General features: G+C 36.4%; 1 protein-coding gene across 5 annotated transcripts in view; it reads left to right on the forward strand.

Annotated features, from left to right (window-relative positions):
- The window catches only part of WASHC4 (WASH complex subunit 4), a 41,709-nt gene that overhangs the window by 23,549 nt on the left and 4,169 nt on the right, over positions 1–13,991 (forward strand). For all 5 annotated transcript variants that reach the window (XM_052790897.1, XM_052790899.1, XM_052790898.1 and 2 more), the window contains 15 exons: positions 531–677; positions 783–862; positions 1,784–1,889; positions 2,711–2,827; positions 3,798–3,966; positions 4,104–4,258; positions 5,823–5,897; positions 6,519–6,623; positions 8,130–8,264; positions 9,010–9,118; positions 9,823–9,889; positions 10,583–10,669; positions 11,207–11,354; positions 12,678–12,774; positions 13,261–13,457. In XM_052790897.1, the coding sequence (XP_052646857.1) occupies positions 531–677; positions 783–862; positions 1,784–1,889; positions 2,711–2,827; positions 3,798–3,966; positions 4,104–4,258; positions 5,823–5,897; positions 6,519–6,623; positions 8,130–8,264; positions 9,010–9,118; positions 9,823–9,889; positions 10,583–10,669; positions 11,207–11,354; positions 12,678–12,774; positions 13,261–13,457 (1,794 nt within the window). The remainder of the gene's footprint in view (positions 1–530; positions 678–782; positions 863–1,783; positions 1,890–2,710; positions 2,828–3,797; positions 3,967–4,103; positions 4,259–5,822; positions 5,898–6,518; positions 6,624–8,129; positions 8,265–9,009; positions 9,119–9,822; positions 9,890–10,582; positions 10,670–11,206; positions 11,355–12,677; positions 12,775–13,260; positions 13,458–13,991) is intronic.

The following is a 13,991-nucleotide window of genomic DNA, read 5'->3' on the forward strand; positions in this document are numbered from 1 at the left end:
TGCTGCTGCTCACAAATATGTCTGTTACTTCAGCTTCTTAGCCAGAAGACTTGGTTCCCTTCATTTGTTCATGCAAATGTATTTGCACTTAATCTTTCTGATAAATTAGAATTTGTAGAAAATTGCAAGTTATCATTATTACCATGTTCATACATCTTCTGGCTGCTCAGCTGTAAACTGAATTTTGTTACCAACAACAGGGAGTCACTGATAATTAAAAATTTTAAATCCCATGTACCTTAGAACTAAAACTGGCATGCAGTCACATGCAGCTTGCACAGTATCTGTGTACTGTATGACCTGACCCATGTTCATACTGAACATCGCATATTCAAAGTGTATAGCTAGGTAATACCACTGAATTGATAGTAAGCAAATCTGGATTCAGTTAGCTCTGTTCGCAAAACATAATTTGCTTGCAGAAATACTCAATTTATGACAAGTCCATAAGCTTTGGAAAGAAGAGGTGAGCTATTGCTTTTGCGCTTAGGTAACTTTTCTCTGAATTTCTGTGTCTTTCTGTTATCAAGAAAAGAGTAATTTCTGATAAAAAGTACAGTGAGCAACGCCTGGATGTCCTCTCTGCTTTGGTGTTGGCTGAGAACACCCTCAATGGGCCAAGTACAAAACAGAGGCGACTAATTGTTTCCCTTGCACTAAGTGTGGGAACACAGATGGTAAGTACCATGATTGTTCCAGACCTTTAGTTGTTTGGTGTAGTATCTTATAAAGAAATATAATCTTGTTTTGTCTTTCTTTTTTTTCCCCCTTCATTTGTACAGAAAACTTTTAAAGATGAAGAACTCATTCCCCTTCAGTTAGTTCTGAAAAAACTAGACTTGATCAGTGAACTTACAGAGCGGTAAGCAGTGGCACATAATATATAGAAGGCAGTGTAGTGTCACTGGGGGAGCTGGATTTTCACTGTGTGAATTGCAAAATCTGGTAGCTGCATGCTGGTGGTGATTTTTGCACGTATTGTAGACTAGGGATGGGCAGAAAGAATTCCAGAGTGAAGCCTGAAGCTCACTGGTCTTTGGGCAAGTCATATTTTACCTAACTGTTGCCAATTAGGTAATCCACTTCTCTGATTGTTCAGAAATTCTGTCACTTTCTTGGATGACTTGGCTTTATGTTAAGCTAAAGTCTTCCTCTTAACTCATAACTCTTGGGTTTGGGTTAATACCAGTCTGTTTGGGAGATCAGGCCGTTGGTTCACATGTGACACCATGTTTTACTGCTGCTGTAGTTTCAGTGGACACCCAAGTTACATGATGTTGGCCATGTGAAAGCCAGGTGAGTATCTGGGTTCCATCCATACTTTATGGAGAGAGACAAACACCTTCAGTGGATGACTCATGGGATAAATTCCTGGGATAAGTGTTGTACACAGGTTGTATCAGGAGAGGGCTGTTTCTCTTTTTTGACTTAACAGGACAAATCTAGAATATGACCTCTAGGCTACTAATCACATGCAATAAGAAGGTAGTTATTTAGGATTTTGCTGTAATGTAAGGTTTAATTCTTTCAGAGACTGAGTAGACCTTTTTTCTAAAGCAGGTACCTTTTATTTATAAATAGCCTAGTGGAAAACAAGAAATAAAGAGTTCTTCATTAAAGAACTTTGTTTTGAAGGACAATGCATCTGGAACATTAAAGTAACCATGTAAAACTTAGGCTTGAAAAGCAGTTGTCTTTAGTTTAAACACACTAAAATAAGTATCACTGTGTTAGAAGAATGGCTTCTTCCAATCTGTGTCTAATAATTAATCTTGTATTCTAGAGTTCGAGCACAATGTGACTGTCGTTTCTTATACTGGCATCGAGCAGTCTTTCCAATCTATTTGGATGATGTGTATGAAAATGCAGTTGATTCTGCTAGACTGCATGTAAGTAATAATGTTAGCAACTTAGTTTAACAAGCCACTGTAGTGGGAGGGATTCAGAGGACAAGAGGGTAAAGCTTAGACTGAAATTCTTAAGGAACAAGCTCAAAAAAAAAAAATTAAACCCAGGCAAGAATTACTACTGAGGCAGAAATCTCTCAATCTGGAGGATATATAAAAGCAATCTTTGTTCTAAATCTAATTAAAGTATATCTGTTAGATAGCTCTAAAAATCTCAGGTTGCTATTGTTAACTCTGGGTCTGTGTGTCTGTCTCTTTGTTCCTCTCTTCATTCATTCTAATTTGAAATGAAGACCTTTTGCTAGACTTGAACATTAAAAGCCTTTGTTCCACATTGTGGTTACATACTTCTAAAGCATGTATCACTCTGTTCAGTGATGCTGTGTGGGATAGTTGTCCTGTAGCTTTTTCCACCCCCCATCTCTCCTCCCCTCTTTGAAGGATCAAGTATTTGCTGCAAGAAGTGAATCATACTTTGGCATGCTAATCCTGATAAAAATCAATCATCTGTTCCAGTGTTGTGCATGCCATGGTCAGTTACAGTACTAAAATGAATATAGTGCAAATAATTTCAGATGAAATAGCTAATAATTATGACCTTCCAGTAAATGGATCCGTAGGACCTAAATACTTCAGATGAACACGTTAAGGACAAGAAACTTCAGTAGGGTTTATGAAGTCTATTTTTAATAAAAGTGGGAAGACTAGCAATTTTGATTTGTTTGTTAGCTTTGAATACTATTTGAGATACTGTTGATATGTCTGTCAATCTGTTCGTTAAGCATAAGAGTTTCTTTTTCCAGTATATGTTTAGTGCACTACGGGACTGTGTACCTGCTATGATGCAGGCAAGACACTTAGAATCTTACGAGGTGCTTCTGGAATGCTATGACAAAGAAATCATGGAAGTGCTCAATGAGGTAATTTGTTGTGAATAGAAATGAAAGGCAATGCTATGCTTGGAATATCTTATAGGTCAGCATCTATTGTACCAAACCCAATATGATCTATAAAAATAGCAGAGACCTTTGAGGTTGGTGTGAAGTATTTTAATAAATAAGAAAGTGTTCACTTGATGATTTTGGTTATTTAAGACCTGTTGTTAATGGTATCTCTGTTGGCTGGGAACATGAAAATACGGCACTCTAATTGCATAAATTGGCAAAACCTCAGTTACGGATTTGACTCTGCAGACAGGAGTGCCTTTTGTCACATTAGCTTCTGCTTGTATGAACGCCCAAAATAAGTACTCATGTTCTTAGTATGTATGCATGGCTTTTAGTAGTGAAGGCTCTGTAAATGTAGCTGGCCTCTTTAGTGAATTATTATCTAGAATTACAAGGGATGTTTGACAGAGAGAAAATGTGAATTCACATTTCCCAAGTCCTAGGTTTTAACCTTTGAACCACTCTTTTTTGACTAGTTCAAAACCAAACACTACATATTCTGCAGAAAGTCAGGCCAGATTGCTTATTGCAAGACTCTTCCTCACTGACTTGGGTCTTACTATTATCTAGATAGATAGCTCTTAGCCTGGTTCTCCTTAAGATGAGAAGTGAGAATACTTAAGTTTAAATTGTGTTAAACTCCTTCGTGGAAGTTTTAATCATATACAGAATGGCATTAGGTAGCTAAACATTTACCTTTTTCTGAGCTGTGTAGCTTTCTCTTGCTATTGTGTACTAGAACAAGAACACAGGAAATAAATATCCTTCTAGTTCCCAAGTATTGATTCACTTTGAAATGTATGGCCCTGCCAAAGCAAAGCTGTCTTCACTAGTTTAATCAATCTTTTATGTATCTCTGGAGAGAGGTATGTTAGTTCTGCTGGCAGAGCATTGTAAGTGGACACGGAATGTGACTTTTTGGTTTTTTTACTTCCCTGAATAGCATTTGCTGGACAAATTATGTAAAGAGATAGAAAAGGACCTGCGCTTATCAGTTCATACACACTTAAAGCTCGATGACAGAAACCCCTTCAGAGTTGGTATGAAGGATCTAGCTCACTTCTTCTTTCTGAACCCAATACGTTTTTTCAATCGATTCATTGACATAAAAGGTGAGGAGTTATACATTTGCTTGATTCCATTACTTTCACCTTTGTTACGCTTTGGCTTAGTATATCTTTTCACTTTTTTCCACACTTCCCTAACTAAATAGGTAGTATTATTTCAGTTAATCTTTCTGTGTTTACAGCTTATGTAACTCACTATTTGGACAAGACCTTCTACAACTTAACAACTGTAGCTCTTCATGACTGGGCCACCTACAGTGAAATGAGAAACCTAGCAACTCAACGCTATGGTTTGAGTATGACTGAAGCACATCTTCCGAGCCAGACTCTGGAACAGGTACAGTGCCCACCAGATATGAATATCATTTGTTCCATTACACTGTCATAGTAGCTAGCTATTCAAAGGACTGAGTCGTTAAAATGAAAGTACCCAAGATTAGAGAACTCTTTGGAATAAGTGACCTTTAATTTCTGGTTAACTTCTGAGACAGGATCTTTATATACCTTTGGAGATAATACCAATATCAGTTAATTTCATGTTGGACTTGTATCATTCATTTTTTTAACATAAGATTTACTAAAATGAAATTGGGTGTACAAAGTCAGAGAATGTTTTCTTGAAAATTCAGTATCAGCAATTTGGCAAGTGATACATCTGGAACGACCTTTGAATGGTGGGTCTTCTCCCTGGTTTATTGCTTGCTTCTCAGCAGGTTCTGCTTAGTGATCATCAAGAGAAACTGTTTCACAGGCTGGACATTGAGGACTTTGGGACATCTATACTTAGCTTAGTAGGAGAGTGACTCAGTGCCTCCTAGAAACTGCTAAACATGGTTATATACAGAGTAGAGTTGTAGTTTCATCAAGTTAATGGTGAAGGCATTAACTGTTACAGGATCGGTGCAAAAGAAATAAAGTTGCATATTTCTGAAGAATTGCCTTCAAGAGTTTTAGTATCTTAGATATTTTTGGCAGTTGGCTTCATTCCCTCGTTTGGGTTAGCACATCGGTGAAAGCTCTTAGAAATACAGCCTCTTTTTTTTCTAATGTTCATGATGGCTGTGTCTTCCTATGTTGAAAGAGGGCATAGAACTAAAAACTCTAGCTGCTTTGCTTCTTGGTACGAAAGTGCTGTGGATTAGTTTCTATTTCTGGCTTTAGCTTTCTATTGGTAGTATTTGGCCATCATGTTATAAAGAATTAAGTCACTTCACAACATTGGTTTCATAACATTCATTCTGGTATGAGCTTTACTTCAAGACAAAGATACCTCACACTCCATTCCCCCCAGCCCCAGAAAAATCCTGATAAAATCCTTGGCACAACTGGAAGTAGAGTGTATAGATTAAATGGCATTCTCCCTATGCACAGGGATACTAAAGGGACTCCTTCAAGCTTAACAATTGTAAAACATATATTGTAAATACAAAACTTCAGTCTTCTAGACAGGTTGGGCAAAATGATATCAAAAAGTAGCTAGTTGCTTATGTCTCTGTAGAAATCTATGTGTCTATAGAAATTTCTAAGGCAAGATTCCATTTTCTGGAATCTGAGAACAGCCAAATCTCTCTTTTTTTTTTTTTTTTTTTTTTTTTTTTTAATTGGGGCTTGTGGAATAGACTGGAGGATTCCTTACTTTCAGGGGAAGCTGGAAAAAAACCAGCAGAAGTGTAAATGTTAAAACGTGAGCTAAGCAGCTTTTTTCTCATGTAAGAATTATCTTACAGACACTGAAGGAAAATTGTTAAAAGATTCTTCATTGTGCAAAGCGAAAACATTGCTTTCTAAAATGCTTTCAAGTAACTACAGAAATAGTATTTGTGCATCTTAGTGGTTAGGCATGTCAGTAGTTTTTGAGAATTTTTTATCATAATAATTCTCAATAGATAATATTGTTTCAGGGTCTGGATGTTTTGGAAATCATGAGAAATATTCATGTTTTTGTATCCCGCTACCTCTACAATCTGAATAATCAGGTAAGGTACATCCCATACTTCTTCCTGGATTTGGCTCTGATTTGAAGGGTTTGAGAAATGCAGAGTAGTATACATGTAAGAAAAACCCAAGCTGAACATACATAATAACAAGCTGTAAAATAGCTATTGCTGCTCTAGAAAAACATCTTTGGGGATGCTGTAGATAGGTCTCAGAGAATGTTCTAAGCATATTTTGAGTACAGTGTGCCAGTAGCATCACTCCATGTCAAATATTCCAGTGAAGCTAGGAGAAGGCAGCAAGGATAATTGGGTGCTTTATAAGGACATACTAAGTATATGATTTTTCAACTTGAAGAAAGGGTATCTGAAAATGGGTTATTAGAGAGATGAAGCAGTGAATGACATGGAGAACATGTACAGGGAACAAACCTTTGTGGTTTCTCACTATGTGAAAATGAGGAGCCCACTACAAAAATGAGCAGCTTCCTTCAAGAAAAGGAAGTACTTTTTCTCATAGCACATAATTCAGTAGTGGAACTCATTGCCATGGTATATAGTGGGGTCAAAAGTACAAAATAGGGAATGGGCTACCTAGATTGATAATTTATCACAGAATCAGTTTTGGGTAAATAACCTCATTTTTCTCCTCCTGCCTTTCAGATCTTCATTGAAAGAACAAGTAATAACAAACACTTGAACACTATCAATATCCGACACATTGCTAATTCAATTCGAACTCATGGAACAGGAATAATGAACACAACAGTGAGTATCTTTTGGACTGCTGTTGGATTTTTTTTAATAGCGCACAAAAGATTCCAAACTCTTGTATCTCCTAATGGTTTATTTGGTTGTGCAATTTTAATAATGCAATAATAATGTTCTCTGTGTGTATTAATAAAAAAAAAAAAATCAGTTCTTGGATGTGACACAAATCAATGTCGCAACCTCTTGAGACGTATGCCACTTCCAGTTGTTACATAAAAGTTAATGAAGAGATCTAAAACCACATCAATGATGATATAGATGTTCTGGTGGGACTCTGGATTTCAGTAAAGATAAATAATACTTATCAAACTAGCATAGTAAAATTTCAATTTCTAAGCTGTCTGCATAAATTAGCATGCTCTAAGTTTCTCCTTATTAACACTTAGTAGACGGATACTTTTGCTGCAGTTAAAGCAAATCTTGAAGAAATGCAATGTTAATTTTTTTAAGTTCCTCTTGTAATTAAGCTAATCCTCAGTTTTTCAATCTGCAAAATAACAGCTACAGATCTCTGATCATTTATTGGAAGGCTGCGACTTCTTACTGCCATGCTTTTAATGTCTGTAGTGTAGGTGGTCATTTTAACTAGCCAAAGGCATCTACCTCTTTGCAAGATAGATAAGGGCACTTTCTGTGGCATGCCTACTGCAGCAGGAAGTTATCACTGTGGTTCCCAAGTTGGTGCTTTCCAGTCTGCTGCTCAACTTCTTTCTACCTCTTTGCTGTTTTCTTTTTCCCATTCTTCTGGCCCTATCAAAAAAACCCCAAAACAAACAAACAAAAAACTTGCTGAAATATTGAACCCACTGTCCAGTCACTACTATATAAAAGCTGCAATGATTAGAAAAGTAAGGATTTCATGATTTCTTGCACTATTGGAAGTAACTTCCCTTGCACTATTCTTCTGAGAACAGGGACATCAGTTACTCAGAAAAATGCTGTTACTCACTTTATTTCCTGGTGTTGTAGATTTAGTCACTTCTGACTGTGAGTAAAGTTATTTATGCAGACATGAGAAGTAATTGAGTTGCGTAGGGTGGGAGTGTGCTTCTGCCTTATGGGGAAGTGTTTTACAAAACTTTGAGGAAGTGAAAAGATGTGTCAGGAGATTATGCAGATTCCACAACTTGACTGAGGAAGTTGAGCTTGTCTGCCCTTTTCAACTTCAAAAGGTTTGTATTGCTTCAAAAGGACAGTTACAGGATATTCCAAACACAAACTAATGGCTGTGTAGGGCAGGTCATCGAACTGAAATAGCTAACTTGTCCCTTGGTCCCCCTGCCCTTCCTGGAAGAGAGTAGGCCTTCCAGGAGAAGGGTTTTCTTTATTCTTTTAAACCAGTGAAATTGAAAAGATAGGTTGAGAATAAAAAATTGAAGTAAACTGAGTAGAAGTTTCCATATACATACAAGTGACTTGGTAATCTACTGAAGATGGGTTGCTAGATACGCTTGTTATTTTGCTAACTTTCTTGATCTGACTATTTTTTTTTTTTTCTTCTAGGTAAATTTCACTTACCAGTTTTTGAGGAAAAAGTTTTATATTTTTAGCCAGTTCATGTATGATGAACATATTAAATCCAGACTTATCAAAGACATCAGATTCTTCAGGGAAGTCAAGGATCAAAATGATCACAAGGTATAATAATTTTTGAAGGATTGAGAGTAACTTGGCTAAAAGAAGTGCTACTTTCATGTGACCGAAGGTGCACCAAACCATAACATTCCTATTATTTAAATGTGCATCTTTAGACAAAGTGATAGCTTTTGTCCTAGCAAAATGTAGTGATATAAATGTCTGTATTCAGGATGGCTTTGTTTCATTCTGGCTGCTCTGTAAATATGAGGTAGGCTAAAATCATTCTCTTGGTGACCTGAAAACAATGATTTGATGGAGTCATAATCCATTGGAGGTTCTAAACTTCTGGTCCAAATCATGCTTAACAGTTGTTTTCTGTTTTGAATAATAAGATTATTCAAATTGAATCCAAAATGATGTGAACGTGTAGCACTTATTCGAGTATGTCAAGATTTGGGGACTGGGGTGTCATCTTCCATGCTGGAAAACTGATTTCTCAAAAATGCAAGAGACAATGTATTTAGCAAAATAGACTGGCAGCTTCTTTGTATGTCAAGTGCTTATTTCTTTTACTTTCTTGTTCACAGTAACACTTCTGTTTCACTTCTCAGCTTGCAGAAGTGACTTAGCCAGATGACTTTTGTGAACTAATATAGACAGGCAGGTGTATAATTTATAAAAAAAAAATCAAGCCGTAGATGTGAGGTAGGAATACATTGCAAATATAATTGTATTGATGTGATGAAAAAAATTTGTTTAAAGATAGGTAATTATTCTTACAAATTATTCTAAAATATTTTTCTAGTATCCATTTGAAAGAGCAGATAAATTCAACCGTGGCATCAGGAAACTTGGAATAACCCCGGATGGCCAGAGCTATCTTGACCAGTTCAGACAACTCATAAGTCAAATTGGTATGAAATGCTATCTAAGAAAATGTTGTAAATGTTATTAAATGGAATAGATCTTCATTGTCTAGTAACTGAACTTTTAGCTCAGGCTAAAACTAGATTTAATTCCAGTCAGATGGAAAGTACTTCACTTGTAGCCCATGTGAAATAAATACTCTCATCTAATCACACAGAAATGGCCTTGCAAGTATAGCTACAGCTTGCATAGATCCCCATTTCCTTTTAAGTTCTTTTCTTTATGTTATGAACTGACTTTTATCCAGATTTTTTTTACACTCATAGTAAAAAAATATTACTCTTAAGTTCATATATTTCAGAAAATGGCCATATATCCAGCTGAAGTAACTCCGAGTGATGCATGACATTACAATGGTATTTTCAGCCACTGGTGCTGTAGATGCAAGTTCAGATCAGTCCTGCACAAGTGTTTAATGTGCCCAGTGGAAAGAGTTTGTACTATTTGGCCCTTATGCTATCACAAAAGTGAACACAACCTTGCTAGATGATGCATTTGTGTTTTATTTCTCTACTTAGACTTTTGATATCAGGGTTCAATGTAACTTTTTAGATTTGGCTTTCAGAACAGTTTCTTTGCCAGAACTATATGGCAACTTTAATTTACACTTTGGAGCTTATAGGAGTTATGAAGAGTGTGTATGTATTTAAGTAATTATAAATTACTTCCTTGTTTTTTCTTGTTTTTAAAGGCAATGCTATGGGTTATGTACGAATGATAAGATCTGGTGGACTTCACTGCTGTAGTAGTGCAATTAGGTACTTCCACAAATATTTAATTTTTCTGTTTGTTCCTTCTCATTCCTTTGCTCCCTATTCATGCTGATATTCCCTAGGTTCTTAATCATCCCGCATAAATTTTGAAAAGGTCTGTTTTTACACCTTCATTGAAGCAGAATTATCAAAAACAGTGCTGGAATTCAGAAGTGTACAATCATTCCATAAACCACTAAAAATCAAACAAATTCTATGGAAAAACTCTGCAAAAGAGTTAACAGAATGTACATGTAAGTCATTAGGTGTTAATTAAGTCAGTAATTCCTGACATTAATCACTTCAAGGGTGCATTAAGGAAAAATAATACAAGCCTTGAGGAACTTGGAAAAAACAGTTCTTTGATACTTCGTTCTGTATAGATGATTGTGTTTATATAAGGTCATTAAAACATAGTGACTTTTACATACAAAGAAATACTTGGTTTTCTTGCAAATAATAGTAAGCTTACAGTTACCAAGGGCAGCAAGTGCTAGAGAGAGGAGATGGTAGCCTGTAAAAGCAGAAGTACAAATAATGTGTGTGTAATAGTGCCTGGATAAGAATGGTATAGCAGATATGATATAACTTCAAGTAAGTAGTTTGAGCCCAGAAGACTAAATTAACTAAATTATAAATTATGGTAGATACTTCAGTGAACATAGTTGAGCATAATCCTAACAAACAGTAAGTTTTCAGGTTTGTTCCTGATCTGGAAGATATCGTTAACTTTGAAGAGCTGGTGAAAGAAGAAGGACTCTCGGAAGAAACACAAAAAGCAGCAAGGTACCCTAACATCATGCTTTTGAGGTCCCGGGCAAGGAATGGGATGAGAGAGTTGTAATTTCAAAGTTATAAATGCAGTTATTAGTTGCATTTTTGTGTGTGTGTGTTAACAGTCCAACTGACTTTATACAAAAATATTTGCTCTTCTTTAAAGCAGAGAAAGTAGAAGCAGTTGTTTTAAGAATGCGAAGTGACATTGGTACTAATAGACTGTTAGAACCAGGTTTCTTGATAGAATCCTTGTGACTTAAAGGCTAACAAACTTTACTCACCACATGCCTGATACCTACTTTCAGAATGTTCGGGGCCTTAGGAAAAACAGATGCAAGTATTCTATTCATAGACCTTTTTTGAGAAAATTAAACCAAGAAGCATGATTCAAGGTGGCTGTAGAGCTAGGGTGTAATCTTGGACACTCTGGTCCGAATACTGGATTGTGAGTGTAGCGAAAGGGTGGAGAGGGTTGTTACCCCAAGGGGTGAGTAAGCAAAGAAACTTCTAGCAGAAACCAGGTAACACATTGCTTATCCTTTGCAGGCAGTTGGACTCTGTCCTCGGTGACCTCGCGCGTAACTTTGCAGAAGGAACGGAGTACTTCAAAATGCTTGTGGATGTATTTGCTCCTGAGTTCCGCAGTCCAAAGAATATGCATTTGCGGAACTTCTATATAATTGTTCCCCCACTGGTTAGTATTTGCATTGTGGGTACCAGTACTTATTTTTAAAAAAGTATCAGATCAGGTTTGTGTTTACATATTTTGTATTACGCTGTTGACTACCATACTCTACTCTCTTTCCTGATTGAGTGGGATTGTTTTGAGCATGGCTTTGTTGATAGTTGTCCGGAGCCATGTTTTTCTTTTATTTACATCAATTCATGTATTAGCACTCAAAAGGTAACTTTAAAAACTACTTCCCCTGTTTGAATCAAATTTAGAGAAGCCAAGATGAAGAAGGAGGAATGGGAACATCAAGGATGAAGGGAGTTTAAAACCATGTTCTTTGGCTCTTGTGTGTGCGCTTTCAGCATCACATTAGGTATCTTCACACTCTTAATGCCATGTTCTAATGCAGTAAAATGGCGGCCCTCTTTATTGCAATTGGACCTGCTTTTGCTAATAAGCTTTGTTTAGAAAGAGTCCAGCTGAATTGGTGATGCACACGTGAGTGCAGCATTCTGGGCATTGGGAAGCAGTTCAGTTGGAAGGCCTAAACAATCTTAACAGATTCATGTGTAACATCCCATTTTAGAAACTAATTTTGGAATGTCGATGAGCTGTGAACTTAAGAGTGTGAGAGGACAGGTACGTCATGGTGATAGAAGTGAGGGAAAGTAAAGGCTCATGACAAATATTTTGTTCTTTTTTTTCTTCCCTTTTGTGGAGTTTTTTCTGACAAATACAGTTTCAGGAATATACCACCCATTTTGGTTTTAAAAAGGCATTTCAGTGTAGTTAACTTTGAAACTGTCATAGGGTTTTGAGAAGTTGTTAATGTACACATGTTTCCGTGTGTCAAGTGGTTATTGTATACACATACCCATCGCTCGATATGACTACCTGGATGTATTGTTCAACATCATCATAAATGTAAGACTATTGAAATATTTTTACTGTATTCTAAATAGAGTGAAATAACATACTGTAGCTTTAAAACACTAATATCTTTAAGCTTTCCAGAACCTGGGCTATTTTAATTATCCTTTACTTGTTTACATGTTTACCTCTAGTAATCACCAAGAGAATGCGAAGTAATAGTCTAATGAGAACAGTGAAGATGTACCTTTGGTTTTTTGACTTATGCATGTGCAAATGTTTTCCAAAGCTTAACTTATTTCCTTCCCAAAAAATCTGGAAAAGGGACAAGTTTTCATGCAAAAATGCCTAATGCAGGGAGACATGATTAGCATAGTTTTGGGTGTGGAATTATAAGTAACAGCAGGTATGCAAATACTTTTAAAACTTGTGAGTCTCTCTTGATGATTCCAAGACAGCTTTTCACTCTTTCAGACCCTCAATTTTGTAGAGCATTCGATCAGTTGCAAGGAGAAATTGAATAAGAAGAACAAAAGTGGAGCAGCTTTCACTGATGATGGGTTTGCCATGGGTAAGTTTCAGCACGTTGACTAGCCTTTGGGTAAGCCAACACAATGGATATTTGCAGGAAAAGTTTTGTTTATATTTTGTGTGTTCCCGTAATTAAAAATTCCATAATTTAAATTTGGGTTTTCTTGGCTTCAGCACAGTGGATTTGTGGGCTATTGTTGTGTTCAGAATCTCCTAAGCATGGAATAGCTGAGATGGGAGCAGACAGTTTTGTCGTATGTTGGTGCTCCCTAATTTCTTTCAAAGCTTGCAGATCTCAGCAGATGAGAAGGTGTGCAAGTCTTTGGATAAGTTGTGAGGCTTTAAAAAAATGGAAGCTTGTTCTTTGTTATGATTTTTTTTCCTGTTAGATTTAATTGTAAATTAATTGCAATTTAAATTTTCTATGTGTGGGAATTATCAGCTTAGGCTGATCCATTAAAGACATTCACAAAACATTTTACAAATTGCATGTTGACTTTGGTACATGTTTTGTTAATGACTATAGGTGTGGCTTACATTCTGAAGCTTTTGGATCAGTACCAGGAGTTTGATTCTCTGCATTGGTTCCAGTCTGTTAGAGAGAAGTATGTGAAGGAAATAAGAGCAGTAGCTAAGCAACAGAATGTGCAGTCCACTAATCAAGATGAAAAACTACTACAAACTATGAACCTTACACACAAGCGACTGGAAGTTTGTTTACAGGTATAGCATGGGTCTAGTTATCTGTTCTGTATTGAGTTCTGCACTTACCCATCACAATTCAGGTATCTGTTTTCTGATGGAGCTTATCAAGAGCAAAAACCACAGAGCATTGTCTACAGCAACAATGCAAAAAGAGTATAAAGACTTGAGATGTGTGATCCGAAGGGGATGTCATTAAGTGTGTGTTATATTTGAGTGAGGCAGGAGCTTGACTTGGTTGATTGGAAGTCTTTGTCCCATGGAGTTTGAAATCTAATGCAGCTAAAACCTAAATGGTTAAATAGGAGAGAATAACGTTTTGGTTAAATAGGAGAGAATAACGTTTTGGTTAAATTTCTCATAACAAAGATTTTACATAACACTGAAAGATGCATTTGAATTTTGAAGCATAGCAGTTCAGGTTTCATTGGTGGTGTAAATGCTTTCTTTCTCTCTCTGCTCTTGATTTGAGGAGGCTATGGGACAGATCTGTAGTTGGCTATTTATTAATAGCCCATGATTATATTCTGGGAAAGCATATCTGTTGTTGAAATA

Source organism: Harpia harpyja, chromosome 6 (genome assembly GCF_026419915.1).
Source record: "Harpia harpyja isolate bHarHar1 chromosome 6, bHarHar1 primary haplotype, whole genome shotgun sequence".
In the NCBI taxonomy this organism is placed as follows: domain Eukaryota; kingdom Metazoa; phylum Chordata; class Aves; order Accipitriformes; family Accipitridae; genus Harpia; species Harpia harpyja.